We start from the raw sequence: 18,019 nt of genomic DNA, 5'->3' as shown, positions 1-18,019 counted from the left end.
CCAACACTCGGTAAATATAGTCACACAAAATGGGGCGATATTACATTTGTAGCATCATTTACACTGTATTCTACATGTGATCTCTGATCTTCAGCCATCTTTCTTGGTTTCTTTGCAGGATTGTAGAAAAGGGATATTATAGTGAGCGGGATGCTGCTGATGCTGTAAAACAAATCCTGGAGGCAGTTGCTGTAAGTATTTAGTTGTGCTATAGACTCACACTTAATAATCTTTCCTTTTAGTTGGTTGACAGGTGGGTCCTTCGGATTTTTCAATATTGAAAGATCCAGAGGAAACATTTTGCAAAAGTTTCCTGTTTTTCTTTTTTATGATATATATATATATATATATATATATATATATGGAGCCTGATTTATTTAAAGCATGATTTTTAGTCAGAGAAGAAAACTGCTTGAATTTGCCAGTCATGTTATATCATACATTTAACAATGATTATGGTGTTTGGGGATTTTAAATGGTAGGGAACACCGGCTCACTCACCCATGACAACAGCAGAAGGCATATCAGTGCCTAATAAATATACTGTAGCTCATAACCCACAACTGCTTCCTGTCCACTTATCAATTTTCTTGATACAATGCAAATGGAAAAAATGAATAAAGGAACAAAGTTCACTCGTAAATGGTAGTGCAACTTTATGTATAGTATAGCAATTATTATTTTTTGTACAGTACAAGATGGTTTGTCACATTTGTACTGATTTTGAAATTTGAGACAGATTTTTGTTTTGTAACCACAAGTAAGGTGAATTATGAATCGTGAAACAGCACCATAAAATGTAAATTAAAGTGGAAAGTATATTATTACTAGTTAGTAGAACAGCAACAAAAATCTAATTTCTATAACCGTATCTCATTTAAGTGTACTGTAAATTATTATTATTTTATTGAGCACCCACAGTACAACATGATTACATTAGAGTGGCTTAAAAATGCAATCTAGCTCTGTAAATACAGATAGCAAACATTTTATGTCTCTGTTGTTTTTCTGTTTTAATTAAATTTCCACATGTCTTCCTTAATACTGTACACGTATTTCCTTATTCCCTCATCTGCTCATGCTACTGTGAATGAGGCTAACTCACTTCTTTTTTTCCATGAATGGCTTTAAAAATATCCTTTTAGTTTTTGGATAGTAAATATATTACTGGACATGTGTGCTTTGTGCGTTGTAATTAAAAAATGATTTATAATAATTATTAGGGGTGCTGTATCCCAGGAGTAAAAATGTATCTTTAGGAATTAAGCAATAGTAAATTATATGTATTTTTGTTAAATAAATCTAAAATTACTATATATAGAGAGAGAGCTCTCTCTTTCTCGTTGACCACCTGGAGGGCCAAGGACACCCGCGGGGACCACCCTGGGACCCCCGCCGGCCATTGGTATCAATCCTGTGTATCAAAAATTTAATCTGGTTTTATGTGGGGTCACAAGGGTTGGGTTTTTTATTGGTGTTTAGTACATATTGTAATGTTTATTGGGGGGCAGAGAGGGTGAATGAAGGGCCAAGCACCCGCTTCACTCACCCCCTCTGCCCCCAATAAAGCTGCTGTTGTTCCTTAACCCCTTCATTGCCTTAGCAGTTAGCCGCTAAAGTAATGAAGTTGACTGTAAATGCATTTTTATTGCATCGGATTGATGCTGGGGGTCTCCGGTGCTGATATTAATGGATATCAGCTACTGAGACTCCCGGCATCAATCCGATGCAGGAAAAATGCATTATTTTTTTAAGTCCCCTCTCGCAGCTTATCGGCAGCTTCTCACTAATCTCTTGCCAACTTTTCCTGGCAAGACGATTTTGAGAGGAAATCTCTATTCTTGAGCCGCGATTAGCCTCTATAAGATAATCGGGGCTACTAGAATAGCACGAGTTTGAAAGGCTGGCGATAAGTGGCTTATCGGCTGCCGAAAAGCTCTCTTATCTCTGACTTATCGGAGCTTACTGAATAGCAGTAGGCTTTTTTGGCGATAATGTGGTGATAAGTGGCTTATCGCTGCTTAGTGCATAGGCCCCATCATCGTGTATTACTGATTTGAAAGTTCAGATCGAAACACTTGCAAAGATATCTCAGGATGTCATTCACAGCAATGTTTATACAAACCTGAAACATGCCAGGTCATAGCCATAGATAAAATAGGGATAATGAATACATGTGCTTATCCTGACACAACAACAACTCACATTTAGATACAGGTACAGTGTAGAATGGACTGGCAAATTAAAAAGGATTTCTATTGAAGACCTAATGACCTTCTAATTATAAGCAGACTGTCTCAAGATCAGCCTTTTCTCCTAGCACTACATATACTACATATGCATGTATTCTTATCTCAGCAGAAGAAAAGACCTTTGATACCATGCTCACCGTCTCTGCCATCAGAAGTGCTAATTAGAATGACTTTATCATTAGCCTGGATAAGTACTAAAAGAGAGCTATCTGGCCTTCACTTGCTATGTCACTGTGGTGCTTTCAAGAACAGAGAAACTTTGGTATGTCCTACTAACCGGCTTTCATTTAGTATTTTGCAATTATGTGATATACAAAATAGCCCTATTTTTAACTCATTAAATCAAATGTCCATTACCTGTTAATGAAAATCTAGTTCAAGTGTTGATACATTTGAAAACTGAACTATCAATTAATTGTGCACTTGATAAATGAAACATCCAAAATAATTTAAGACACATTTCCCTTTCCCTCAAGAGAGAAATCTAGCATTATTAAACTTTCAGTGAGAAGCAGATTTATTTCTTGGGCTATGTCTCATAGGGATTTAATAGCAGGGTGTCTACTTACTAGATAAAAAAAACAAATGCCATTATTTGTTATCTACAAAACCTCTGCAGGTTTTATGTGAAATGAGTTATAGTCAATTCAGTTTCATTGTGGATATATGTGTCAAAGAAGCCATTACAACATAATCTTTTTTTCGAGAGACAGAATTTGTCACTGCATTTCTATTTCACTTACTAAGATTGATTTCCCAGTTAATAAATAGCATAACTAGGGGTGCCACAACATAGTTATATATCACCACAAAATGATGTTATTCATATAGCTACCTGACCTTTAGTTCTTACCTCTTTTTTTACTTTTTATTTATGTAACAGTGTTTCCCCCACCCGGTGGGAGATTTGGCCATTACTAAACGTGTGGTGCATGATACCTGCTGGTAACAGGAGGGCTGAGCTGTCCGCCGATGGTAGTGGTGACACAGGATCAGGTTTCTGGGGTACATTACCCACATGGTTCTCTAGCAGTGCAGCGCCTCCAATGGAGGCAATTTCCTACAGTAGCAATACTCCCTCTCCTCCCAGTAAGATCACACCCAGGCAGGAGGTATATAGAAAAAGGAACGGTCTTTATTGTATAGTATAAATCTGTAACAGGCAAAAGTACACGTGTGTAACCATGTTAATGTGAGAAGATATATGTCAGATAATTCGTTTCTCTATCAAGTGGGTCTATCAAACAGGGGTGTCTATGCGTGCGTCAGGTTGATGTAAACGCAAATACGTGGGTATTGTTAATCTGGTAGTTACAGGGAGAGAGTTCTGGGGTATTTTATACTCTGATTCATTTGGAATTAAATAACCCAACTCTTTTAGAGACCACAGCCATAAATGCTGTCACACATGAGAGAGTGGTGGAAGATAAGACACACCCACAAAGGCCAGTTTCAGACATCTGGGTTTTGTCACAGATTCAAGGCATGGCTTTAAAAAGTTTGGTTTTGAAACCCTAAAATAAAATCCATGCAGATTTTTCCATTTCATGTCCTCTCGAAGGATATAATATAATTTGCTAGTAATGTATTAGGTTTTCTGTTTTATTCCTTTTTATTTTGTAAACTGTCTGCATCTATGTATTATATGTTTTTGTAATAATTTTTTAAGTAACTAGCACTGTACAGCTTTTGTAACATTAATTCTAAAATTGGATAACTAATGTATTTGAGCAGTAATTGAACCTACAGTAGTACCTTGTAAAAGATTGACTGCATTTTCAGACATTTTATTTTTCTAGTGTAGCCCCCCTGCTAAATCTGGCCCCTTTTAGCATGTAGGCTATGGCAGCACTTTGGCAGTGTAGGGGTTAAACCCATTGCACACGGTCCTGCATGTGAGATGGCTCTTAGCTAAGCTATATTATTGCAGTATTCAGGCACATGCTTGTCTGGCAGGGCCTGTAGAATTCTAGCAAAGCACGTGACCGGTGGGGTGACTGTTTGGAGATCCTGTTCAAGGAGTCCTAGGTGCAGGCCGCAGAGTTTCCCATGCTACAGGGAGATGGGCTATAGCTCAGGTTTATGTAGGGATCTGAGGCTGAGCCTGTTTCATCCTTAGCCAGGGTTAGGATGTGTCCTGGGAGGAACTGTAGGCAAAGGGGGAACTGCTGCAAGGGAGACATGCTGAAAACCTGTCCTGTTTATGCTGTGTCTGCTGGTGTACAATAAAAGCAAGCATCCTGTTTAAAAGTTCCTGGCGCCCTGTTCTACTTATTCTACTTCTCACTACAGCCTTGACCTGGATCCACCAGAGAAGCCCTGAGACCAGAGGTAAAACTGACTGAGCTACACTACGCTGAAGCAGGTAGAAATCCTGTAAGCAGAGTAGAAAGAGATTGATAGGATGTACTGCAATCACCTGCACTCGGGGGAGGGGGAGGGGGAAATAGGGTGTTACACTAGTATAAGGTGGAGCACAAACTCCTAATGTGTAAGGCCTTAAATTAATCCTGGTGGTGGCATCAGAATTGGGTTTTAGTGGGACAGTTTTGGGGTGTGAGTGCTAATATTTGGAGCCCTACAGGCAGCTGACTGAGACAGCTGGAGGACTGCTTTTTATTAACCCCTTACACACACATTCATATGTGTGCACAAGCAGCGTGTCTGTGACGTGTATTTTTGGATTTATTTGTATTGTATATACTTCTCCTTCTCTGTCAATCTCTCTGTGGGCTTAGCCTAGGGATCTGTCTTCTCTGTTCTCTTTACACACTCTCTCTAGCTGACCTTATCACATATTTTGTGTTAAAATACAACCTCTATGTTGATGACACACAAATTTACTTTTCAACACCTGACCTTACACCTGCTATACAAGCCAAAGTCTCTGAATGTCTCTCCGCTATATCATCCTGGATGGCTCTCGCCCACTCAAACTTAACATGTGAAAGACGGAGCTCCTGATACTTCCTCCCAAGCCTGGCCCTACTGCCCCTTCTCTATTATTGTTGGCACCACTATCATACACCCAGTATCACAAGCACACTGCCTACTGTAGGTTTCACCTTTGACTCGTCCCTCACATTCTTCTCTCACATTCACAATGTTGATAAAACTTGTTAATTTTTCCGCCTTAACATTGCAAAGACACACCCTTTCCTCTGTCGTTCTACTGCTAAACTTGTAACGCAGGCCCTCATCCTCTCCCGTCTTGACTATTTTAACCTTCTATTATCTTGCACGACCGAACTTAGATCTTCTGAGGACCTAAACTACTGTATGTCAAGTTTAAGAGGCTTAAAAATTAGAGATAGATTATTCTGACTGAAGGGACCATTGAAAATACAAACATGAAACTGAAATGAATTAAAGCATTATACTAGCACTTATATACAAACATGACTATGTAAACCTAAAATGAAGTGTTTACACATCACATAACTACACTGTATTTTCTTTCGTGTTTTTTGGAACTCAAAGTAATTGATAACGTCTTCAAATGATAAGCTACGAAGTCTGTAACGTTCGATGAACACGATGCTAAGGGTCATATTTGGACAAAAATGTCCATATGTATAGAGAATCTTCTTTTTTCCCATATCTTCTTTGTTTATCACCTGATTTAAAACTTGAAATGCTTTCATTTATTTCTATATTTGAGGCCCCTCATATCAAAAGGCTCTAAGCTGTAGCATGTGTTCATGCATAAGTCCGGCACTGCTGTCAGGCCTTCCTGCCTCTTACCTGTCTCCTCTATAAGTTATCCTAAATGCTGCTGCTAGAATCATGTTTACTCTTTCCTAAATCTGACTCGGTTTCTCCTCTGCTGATATCCCTCTCCTGGCTTCCTATTAAATCCTGTATTACTTACAAAAGTCTTCTTCACTCTTTTAAGGCCACACACTCCTCTCCCCCTTCTTACATCTCAGCCCTAATTTCTGGATATACACATGCCCTCCTCTGGCATTTGCTCAAGGATGTCTTCTGTCTACCCATTTTGTTTCTAAAGCCCTCCTCCATATAAAAACCTTTCTCACTGCCCCACACTTCTGGAATGCCCTTCACCTCAATATCCAATATCCAACCCTATCTCTCCACCTTTAAGGGCCATCTGCCAACATGAACTGGCAGTACATGTCTGCAATTCCAGTAATCTCGTTTTGGAGCAATTCCCTTTCTCATCAGCCCACCCTTTTATTATGACATGCAAGAATCCTTGGTATTTCATCTTTCTCTGTTTCTGTTTTGAATAATTTGCTGGTTGGCTACGAGGATCGACTTTATATCTAGGTGCACATGAATCCTTAAAATGCAGTAATTCCGTTATTTACCAAATAAGGCTATCAGCATGGACGGATTGCCCTATTGGATGATCGGGGCTACCCCAGTGGGCTGGTGGGCCAATGCTGTGGGGGAGGCTGCGGCTCAACCGCTCGATGGCCGTCTGCAATACTCTCCCTCCTCCTGTAAGCACCGGGATCTACCTTTTGCCCAACAGGAGGAATGATCTGGAGAATGGAGCTAGGGAGTCCCCGGACTGGCAGGTGTGCGTGTGTTGAGAGGGGGTGTCTGAGAGGGGGATCTAACCTTCTCTGGAGCCGCTCTCCTCCAGCACCATCATATTGTCATGGCGCCCCGACATCACATGATGGTACGTCATATAACGACGCATTATCATGACAATGTGACGGCACAATGATGAGTTGCTATGACGAGGCGGCATCACATGACACCGCGATGCTGCAGAAGGAGGGCCGCTTTTCATGGAATTTACCGGGCCGGCAGGTAAGTACAATCCGCCACTGGCTATCAGTGATTTATGATGTGTTTCTATTTCCACCGTCTGACCATGAATATATTGATTAAATCGTTTAAATGCAAACAATTTTCCTAAATGATCCTTCTTCATACTGTATGTGCATACCTGGTTTCAGCATCACTTAATATTCTGGCGGCATACGCAGGTTGTCAACATTCATTGTGCTTCTGACAGATTATTGCAATTGTTATTTTATTTAAGCCTTTCTGGTGCATACAACTTTGGCTCCTGCACAAATTTCTAACATTTCCAAAAATCTTTAGTGATGCTGTCTTTGTTGATAGATTAGGAATACATTTACCAAGTTAATTCACCATGCCCAGGAACCACTGTGTATATCATTGTTTGACTGCAGATAATGCATTATTTCCATGATTGACACTTTTCTTTTGTCAAGTTTCATGGGAAACATTTTCCGCAATGTCCCCTTATTTAATTTCAAGTTTGCAGTTCTAGTTTCTTCCAAGACCTTTTCAAAGCCTACAATTATTCTATTCTTTAGTTAAACCCTAAATAACTATCTTATCAATGGAGGTATTGATACACGCAATATGTTCATAAATCATAGGTGTTGAACCTATGCCAATTGGTAAGCATAAGAATTGGAATCTTCCAAATTAGGTATTAAGTGTACATATTGTAGTTTTGATCTTTGTTCTGTTAGTTTCAGCTATAAAAATCCAGAAGAAGCATCTAACGTAATGAAAAACTGTTCATTTGAAACTGAGCCATACTCTCTTATTTGATTGGCATATTTAAAGCTATTTTACGTCTTTTTTTAATCTCTGGGATCTAGGCATATGTGTAATTGGCAATTGCTTTTTTTCCCACCAAGACTGAAGACCTGACTCAATCTATCTGTTCCTAATTTCTTTTTGCCAATTACCCATGTGGAGCAAATGGCACTTTTTGATATGGATGTATGACTGGCAGGACTCCTTGAGAAAGTGCCTTGCAGGCAGGAAACATGTAATAGGTGTCCATGGAAATTGCTGTTTGTCCAAATAAAGCTCTTTTTTTTAATTTACCTGGATTCTGCCGTTGTTACTGCTCTGGGTGTTCTTTCTTTTTTGACTAGCAAGACTTGCCTGTTTACCTGAATTATATGCTCACCTGATAACTAGAAAACAAAGACACCCTCAGAGCAGCACTCGTTGTATATGAAAATGTAGTGATGAGAGACTTAAAATTTAAATGCTTTAATTATGTTAGTTAAAATAAGTGTCAAAATCGTTGAAATAAATGAACAACTGACAGTGGTAAAACAACACACAAAACAGACAGAAATACACAATACTTAAACTGAAGTCTAGGGGGAGAGGTAGAGATCCTACCTATCTGCTGTTTAGCAGTGATGAACAATTCTTAACTGAATAGTTTGCCCCCTGGTTCAGCAATAACAAGGTTAAAAAGCCTGTAAAATAGATACAGGTGACGGTGGACTGACATGCAAAGGTGTATGCCAAAAAATTGTTATGCAAAATATGCAGTAGTAGAGTGAAAGCTCACTAGTGATGGTGTAGTACAGCCGCAATAAACTAAAATGTTGAAATAACTCTGGTCGTGGAGGATCCCTAAATACAGGATTAGTCAACCTTAACTGTAGATTGGTAAGATTGGTGATCTAAGTGTTAATAAACAGTGCGCACAGGAGCTCACAAAGTGTGATACTTAGCTCTGGGGCACGGTTCTAGTCCGTATCCAGTTATAGCCCCCTAGTTCAAATGTGCCATTATCACGCTTATTAAAGCCTCACAACACGCAGAGAACAGTGATAGTTAAGTAGTTGTTTGGACTGTCAAAAGCTAAGTGCACAAGAGCTTACAAAATGTAATATCCAGCTCTGGGGCACGGATCTCGTCCGTATCAAGTTATGGCCCCCTAGTTCAAATGTGCCACTATAGCAAGTACGGTAGCAGGTAGCAAAAACAAAGTGAGCAACCACATGTAGTTGGCAGAGGGAAGGAAGGGGTACATATAATGCAATAATGATAATAAGCAGCAGTTACATTTGAATATTCAGGGTACTGTATCCCTTCAAAGGGATACAATGTTTATATGCAATAGACACTCTATGTGGTGTCGCTGCCTGTTGAATTCTGAGCTAGCAACTAACTTACATCAGCGTTACTATATTGCGCAAGCTCTGACGAGGGCTTGATATATACTTTTGATAGGGGCACGGTGTGTTTATTATTACCCTACCCTGAATATTCAAATGTAACTGCTGCTTATTATCATTATTGCATTATATGTACCCCTTCCTTCCCTCTGCCAACTACATGTGGTTGCTCACTTTGTTTTTGCTACCTGCTACCGTACTTGCTATAGTGGCACATTTGATCTAGGGGGCCATAACTTGATACGGACGAGATCCGTGCCCCAGAGCTGGATATTACATTTTGTAAGCTCTTGTGCACTTAGCTTTTGACAGTCCAAACAACTACTTAACTATCACTGTTCTCTGCGTGTTGTGAGGCTTTAATAAGCGTGATAATGGCACATTTGAACTAGGGGGCTATAACTGGATACGGACTAGAACCGTGCCCCAGAGCTAAGTATCACACTTTGTGAGCTCCTGTGCGCACTGTTTATTAACACTTAGATCACCAATCTTACCAATCTACAGTTAAGGTTGACTAATCCTGTATTTAGGGATCCTCCAAGACCAGAGTTATTTCAACATTTTAGTTTATTGCGGCTGTACTACACCATCACTAGTGAGCTTTCACTCTACTACTGCATATTTTGCATAACAATTTTTTGGCATACACCTTTGCATGTCAGTCCACCGTCACCTGTATCTATTTTACAGGCTTTTTAACCTTGTTATTGCTGAACCAGGGGGCAAACTATTCAGTTAAGAATTGTTCATCACTGCTAAACAGCAGATAGGTAGGATCTCTACCTCTCCCCCTAGACTTCAGTTTAAGTATTGTGTATTTCTGTCTGTTTTGTGTGTTGTTTTACCACTGTCAGTTGTTCATTTATTTCAACGATTTTGACACTTATTTTAACTAACATAATTAAAGCATTTAAATTTTAAGTCTATCATCACTACATTTTCATATACAACGAGTGCTGCTCTGAGGGTGTCTTTGTTTTCTAGTTATCATCCTGTTCTCTCCCCTTATTGCACCGTTGTTTATCTCACTTCATTATAGGCTGATGCGAGGGTCTCCATCCCCTTCCCTTCCCCCATTGTTGTATTATATGCTCACCTGGCAAGCATCCAAAACATTGAAGCGAGTCCTGGAATTCCAAAACAAGTGTCACTTTACTAGATATAGTGCAATCTTGTAATGAGTGTACTGTACCTGCTTTACCAAATTGAATTTCTCACATGCACCCAGGTTTAAAGTTGGTGTAATATCTTCAGGTACCACAGTAAATAGAAGCTTGTATGTGGTATTTGTAATGGTAATAATACATGTTCCCTATTAACCTGTTTTTGTTGTTCCCAGTCTTGGCTTTGTTTTAAGTCTCCTTTAATATTTTTCAGGAAGAATGTTTAACTTCCTCCTCATATAACAGTATTTAGCTTAAACACTACAGCTCTGTAGCTTTGAATACAAATAGTTAGTTTGAAAATATATATTTGTTATTCATCAACTTGTGAATTTATTGATCGGTAGTAAATACTTCTTCAAGCCACTGTAACCTCCAACCTAGATGCAGACAATGGGCTGTGGGCTGTAAAATGTATTCTTGGGCTGGAATGTGTCATTTTAAATGACTTAGTAAATATGGGCCTTAGAAACTGTCACGGGAGACCAGGCATTTACACCTTTTATACCGGGATAATAACACTGAGCAAAACAAGGTGGTAAAATAAATTGTCATTTATTCACTTCAAATAGGCTAAGTACAATGAAACAAAATACATGAGGGACACACTTACTGGGGGTCAGGGCCAAAGAGCTAACTTTTCCTGGTTGAAATAGGCAAAGAAACAATGTTTTTGGTTGACCGGGACATAGTCCCAAATGTCCTGGAACTCAAATTGGCATGAAGTTCCTGATGCCACTGCTCTCTTTATTCCGGAGATGCTGAAATCCCTTGACCGGGAGTTAGTCCCAAACATCCTGGAACAGTTTTCGGCTTGCAATCCTACCCACGACCACTACGTTCAATTCATAGAAATTGGCCCCGAAAAGTGGGACTTAGAAAATGTCTCGCCTTGAAATTTCTGAAGCCGGCTCGTTGCTATTTCTCCAAGAGCATCTTATGGTCGTTTCAAATTTGCTGCTGCTGTTCTGGTGCTTAGAATCTGCTCTCTGGATTGGCTGAGGGTTTCTTATAGTATTTCAGAGTTCATTCATGAAATACTATAGCCAATCCGAGCGTGGGAGAATTTCTGCCAGCCAATCAGAGCACTGCTAGTCTAGTGAAGCCGGGCAAGCGTGGATTCAGAATCTGACAAGGGCATGCGCCAACTTGACACTTCTGCCACGCAGAAGCCACCTGCTGAGTTAGGCTCCTTTAAGTCTGGGTTGGGGCAAATGGTGATTCAATTACTTCCATTCACCCCAGGATTAGAGTACTTGAGGCTAACTCCAGTACCCAAATGGCTTTCACACTTGGCAACCTCTGAGGCTTTCACCATGACTTAGGGCTCTATGCAGTAAGTACCGAAAAAGTGCAATCGCCAAGTGTACCTTATCGGCATGATTCTGCCGATTTTCCCTCGCCGTATGCAATAAGTGCCGAATTCCTTCCGAATCAAGCCGAAAACATTTGCTCCCACTCTGCCGATGATTTGCCGATCACACACAGGTGTATCGGCGTGCATGGCGGGGTGGTGTTAGATTCGCCAATGAAACTTCTTGCTGAATCTGCCGAAGCAAGCATGTTTTGGATTGAGTGGCCCAGTTAAAAGGTAGCGTGTATTTTTATTCATTCTCTGTGTTGTTAGGAGAGAGAGAGAGACACACAGAGCTGGGCGATTTACATATTTCATATTGACTGAGAGAGTTGTTGTGTATTGTGAGAGGTTTGCCCTGTGTTTTGTTAACATCTTTTTCTTGTTTTCACTTTGTAAGTGTTCAGTGCGATTGTAATAAATTTCTTTTCTGTTCTTTGTGAGTGCTAGAGGTATGGCCGTAAGGCGTGGGAAGAGTGATGCTGGTGTGAGTGGTACTGGTAGTCGTGTGAGTACACGTCTGAGTGAACGTAGGATTCAGGGGAGTGCTGTTGCTGTGAGTGCGACTGGTGTTGCTGGGAGTGCGAGTGCTGCTGGTGGCTCTGTTGCTTGTGCGGCTGTGGTGTCTGCTGCTGGTGCTGCTGGTGTGTCTGGTGGTGGGGTGGTTGGTGGTGGCCCGCTTTGGAGTCTCTTCCATTGGAAGAAGGAGAGTCCAGTCAGCAGCAGCCAAGCTCTGGGCCTGCACGTGTTCGGAAGAAACGTCTGGAGCTGCCACGTAATCCTCGGTTCAATGAAGAGGAAAACAGAGTTCTTGTCACAGGGATTTTGGAGCACTATGGGCCTTATTCAGAGAGGGTTCATAAAAAAAATCGCCAGGGAATTTAAAATGTTTTTTTTTTGGGCGTTGCTATCACGGTATTCAGAAAGGCTCGAATACCAGTAATAGCAAAATGCCCAAAACTGGAGAGTTGCTGCCAGCGAGAGCCTCGAGCCTCTGAAAAGGCAAAAACCAGCGATTCATTTCTGCTGCAGAGAGAGCGGCTCTGAGAGAGCCGCCTCTCCCAGCTGAAATGTAGCCCAAAATGTATTTATTTAAATATACATTTCCTTAATAGTGTAGAGGTGTAGGGGGTCTCCGAAGCTGAACCACGTTGGTTTTATGTCCGGGGACCCCCTGCTTCCTGAGATACAGGCCCCTTTATGGGGTGCCGGTATCTCCTATGCAAGGAAATGTCCCGGTCACATGACGCGGGACATTTCAATGCAGAGGGATACCGGCACCCCATAATGGGGTCTTTATCTCGGGAAGCAGGGGGTTCCCGGACATAAAACCAACCTGGTTCAGCTCCGGAGACCCCCTGCACCTCTACACTATTAAAGAAATATATATTTAAATAAAAATTTAAAAACAGATCAATACACGCCCCCCCCCCCCCTCCCCCTCCGCCCAAACCCATACAGTACAGTAATGGACAAAATAACTATTATCCAGATATGGATAATAGATTATTTGCCCATTATTAAACACTGCATTAGCATACATAAATAAAATAAATAAATACAGTTATACTTACCACAACAGCAGGTCCCTCTGTCCTCCGTAGCAAGAACGCATAAATACTAATGGCCCCTAACTCCTTAATCACCTTAGCGGTTCCTAACCGCTAAAGTTATTAAGGGGTTAACCCACCCTGACCCGGGAGGCCTAAGCACCCACCCCAGACTGACTATACCCACCTTATACCCATTGAGTAGTATAGTGGTACATCATACCCATACTGTATAATAATAATAATATGGGCATGATAAGCCTCTACTGTTACCCCGGGACTGATAATATATTAATCGGTACCTCTTTAGGGTACAGATTAATACATTATTATGCCAATATTTGGGGGGCATTTCTCGCTTGTTATTGCATTTATTGATGTGGATGTGATTGTTTGTTTATGGTTAATGTAAGAAAAGCTTTGCGATTGGTGTTCGCTTGTACTTAATGTTATATTCTGTTAGCTAATGTGTTTTATGGATATTTCAGAGATAGGTTTAATGTATTTATTTGTCTTTTAATGTTTACATTAATTAATGTAGGATTAATTAATTGTTTACATTGGTTAGTGTTACTATTAATTTTGAGTTGCTTTCCGAATTAATTGTTTTGATTGGATAATGGTTTAATTAATTCAATGTTGATATTGCTATTGATTATATTGATTGGATTAGCTGGCTACTGTGTATTTAGTGAAGTGTGTTATTTTGGAGTATAGTTAGGTTTTATTACCGTGTGTCTTGTGTATTACTGTATTTTTATTAGGGTGCCCATTGAGTGCTATAGAGGCTTATCATGCCCATATTATTATTATTATATGGGTATGATGTACCACTATACTACTCAATGGGTATAGGGTGGGTATAGTCAGTCTGGGGTGGGTGCTTAGGCCTCACGGGTGAGTGAAGATGGTATTAGCCCTAAGGATGGGAGTTTAGACCTTGTGGGTGGGTAGCGGTTGGGTTAACCCCTTTATTACCTTAGCGGTATTAACCGCTAAGGTAATGAAGGGGTTAACTCCCCCCGCAACCCCCCCGCAATGCCTAAACAGCCACTAAGGGCCAAATTCCCCCTTCACACACCCCCGCAAGCCACAGTATTGTATTGTACTGTATGTTTCTTACAGTAAGCCTGGCACGGGTGATTAACCCCTTCATTGCCTTAGCGGTTAGCCGCTAAGGTAATGAAGTTGCTGTACATGCATGTTTCCTGCCTTGGATGCATGCTGGGGGGGTCCGGAGCTGCTATTAATGGCTATCAGCTCCGGAGACCCCCGGCATCAATCCGAGGCAGGAAAAGGGCCTGATTTTTTCTAAGTCCCGACCAATCGCAGCTCATCAAGGCCATCTCCCCACCAATTGTCCTACAATTTTGTGGGGAATTGGATTTGGGGAGAAAATCGTTTTTTAGGGCTGCGATGGGCTGCGATAGGCCGCGACACCCGACTCGCGGGTCTCTGAATAGCGGGAGTTTATCAACCATCCGAAAATGGTCGATAAGCAGCTGATTGCTGCTCAGTCGGCGAATTTCGGATGGAGATAAAATTTTGCGTCGATACAGGCTATTATCGAGCACTTATCGAGGCTATCTGAATACGAGTGCCCATTTTGGGCGATAAGTGCTCGATAAGGGCCTTTCTAAATAAGGCCCTATGACTCTCTGTATGGCCATTTACTAGGTAAGTCTATCTTTGCACTGATAGTTCAAAGATATGTTATCCTAGGTCATGTGAGATGTCTTAATATCAAAATATTATTCTATAATATCTATCAATTAAAGTTAATTGTTACACACATATTCCTTCATGCTTTAGAACGACCATAACAATCAGTCTAAAAAATTTGCCAAAGTTCATAAAATATTCATGCAAGCTTCCTTACATTTATATGTTTCCACGTAAATGCTCATGTGGTACACATAGTCCACCTAAACCAGTATGTTTGGTATCTCTTGGAACAGGTAGCAGTTTAGGAAACTGATCGCTTTTCTAATAATAATTAACGTCATATATTTTGTATGTATTTCAAGGGCGGACAAGTTCAGCATCCAGAAATGAAATGTGGGATCAAATAATAGTGGCTGTGTCTGCGTGTGGGAATCATGTCAGGGACCGGGCGAATTGTCGCAAGAGATTCGATGATATCAGGGCAAACTTAAAGAAAATAATCCAAGCACAACGGATGCATGTTTCTGGCACTGGAGGTGGGCCACCAGCACAAGCTCTAATCTTAACTCCATTGGAGGAGCAGATGCGGGAAAAATTTCTTCCTGTCGTCGTGGAGGGTTTGCCAGGGGACAGAGATATCGGAATATATTCGGCGCCATTTCCACCAGGTGACAAATGTTACTGTACTAGGCGTGTCGAAGGTTACAGTTCTTATCTATATTTCCGCTGCTATTTATACTTTCTTCCCAATATAAGCATACCTACATATATATATCTGTATATATGTCTCTCTCTCTCTCTCTCTCTCTCTCTCTCTCTCTATCTATCTATCTATCTATCTATCTATATTTATATCTAGTTGTCCTACAAAAAGAAAAAAATGAATGTGTGTGTTGTGTGTGTTGTGTGTGTTGTGTGTGTTGTGTGGGTTGGGTGTGTTTGGAAACATGTATTGGCTCAGCTATTGTGGATGACATCATTATGAGTAAACATACACAACTTGACCAGCATGCAGGGATTATGTGTAATGATCTTCCAAATAACACACACTGCAACCTTCTACCTTACAAAGCATTCAACATGTTTGCCCTATAGTTGAAAGCTGAATGTATGTGTGAATCTTTGTACAAACAATGGGTTAACATGCATAACCACAAAGCACATCCGCACTCATTGTTTGTCACAGTAATGTATAACTTTGTTATACTGTGTCTGTGCACACAAATGCCTAATTCACTTTTTCATGTATGTGTCGATGCATATTGTGACAGAGTCACTGACTCAGTAGGCTGTGACAGTGAATGGAGAGATGCTGCAGCCAGTTCACAGAGTGTTAATCTCCTCAGACAGAAAGAAGCACACCTGCAGCCTAATTAACCAGGAGGCCTGAGAGACTGCAGGTTTAAAAAGCAGGAAGTTGCTCACACAAGGAGAGCTTGTTTTTCCACGTGAGGGTGGAGAGACCTCTCCCGGCTAGGAAGCCATAGCTGCTGCTGCTCTGGTCCCCCAGTCCTGCGAGGAGCTTTGCTGCTGGGACCAACTGGGACCCCAACCCAGGATAAAGATACAGATTGCTGCGAGGCTGGACACAGCCTGCTCCCCGGAACCGTGCTCCTTTTTGCTGTTGGAGCTGCATTACAGATAAGACTTTGTTATGATACTTATTGGTTATACTTTGTGTTGCATATGTTTTGGGCATGACCAGATTAGCTAGCTGTTCTGTTAGTAAGGGCTCAAGAAGTGAGTTAGTTTCCCTAATGGGAACAGGCTTTAATTTCTAGAAAAAAAGTTTTTAAAGGGACAGTGCACCCGTACTTTATTTTGGTTGTGGCTAATAAACCACTATAGTTGACCGTTTCCCATCATGTCTAGCGTCTTACTGACCCCGCCGCGAGGCCGTCCTGCCACAGGTGGTGTCAGAAGTTGGATGCTCCGCCTCTGGGGGTCAGTAGATGAAGATGTGTTGAGACACCGAACTCAAGCAAAAATAAAATAAATGATTTTTTGCTGAAGCATGGAAGTTACAGCGAGCAAGCGCTGAGTGTAAATTTTGCCCCATCGGGTATGAAAGGATTGCTGTGTAAAGCTAATGCCTTTTGCTGAAGTGAGTGAATTTGCAGCTAGCAAGTGCTGTGAGTAAAGTTTGCCCTGTCTGGTAAGAAAGAAAGTGAAAATGGATTTTTGCAAAGAAGTTGCCCTAAGAACCCAGAAGGTTCAAAGATTATAAAGCACATACAACTTACGTGTGTTGTGCAAAGTCTGCCTCGTCGGGTGTGAAAAAAAAAACGGGGTTTAAAAATGGCCGCCGTCATGTGTCAGTTTTGCAATGTACATAACCATACAAAACAGTGACCCTTCAGTCCATATGATGATTATGATGACGATGCATATGTGGCCCCGAGAAGAGAGACGTACCCGCAGATGAAAGCTGCAAAAGTGAGCAGTGTGTGTGTGCCCAGTACCACTGATGTCTCTGGAACTAATAAAACAAAGAGAAAGAAGAAAAATATTTTTCAAATCACCGAGGAAGTGACCGAACCACTTGAGCCTGCGGTATCAGGACAACAGGCATCAGCAAGCCACCGAGATGTGCTGCAGCCCGGAGTGATGGGCAGAATTGTCACAGGAACGGTGGCAAAGGAAAAGGAGGAGCAAAGGGAAGCTGAATCCTTGATCCAGGTAAAAGAGGCCTTAATTTCTGCACTCCAAACTGCCCTCTGTGATTATGATGTCTTGCAGGAACAATTGAATAGGGAGCGAGAAGCGAACGCCGAGGTACAGAGGTGTATACTCCCAGCTATACTTGAGTATGAGGCGTTAAAGAAAACAGAGCGTCTCTTATGGAGTGAGTTGGAGGAGCTGACGACAAGTTTGGATATGGCCAACACCGCAATTGGTACTATGGAATCAGAGAGAACAAGTCCTGACTGGAGACTATGCTATCAGATGTCCCAGAGAGATGTACAAAACTTCATCAAAGACTTAGAAGTTTCTCACCAGGAAGCTTGCGCGCTCAAAACAGACCTGGAGCTCTCACGCAAGGAGGGCCACTGTCTAACTACAGAACTGGGTACTTTGAAGAAAGCCAATG

General features: G+C 41.2%; 1 protein-coding gene across 2 annotated transcripts in view; it reads left to right on the top strand.

Moving 5' to 3' along the window:
• Nucleotides 1-18,019, top strand: part of CAMK4 (calcium/calmodulin dependent protein kinase IV) — a 564,785-nt gene that overhangs the window by 405,291 nt on the left and 141,475 nt on the right. For both annotated transcript variants that reach the window (XM_075601861.1, XM_075601870.1), the window contains one exon: nt 119-191. In XM_075601861.1, the coding sequence (XP_075457976.1) occupies nt 119-191 (73 nt within the window). The remainder of the gene's footprint in view (nt 1-118; nt 192-18,019) is intronic.

The sequence above is a fragment of the Ascaphus truei genome, chromosome 1 (assembly GCF_040206685.1).
Source record: "Ascaphus truei isolate aAscTru1 chromosome 1, aAscTru1.hap1, whole genome shotgun sequence".
NCBI lineage: Eukaryota > Metazoa > Chordata > Amphibia > Anura > Ascaphidae > Ascaphus > Ascaphus truei.
Note: the sequence above shows the minus strand (reverse complement) of the source record. Positions and strands in the feature narration are given on the sequence as shown.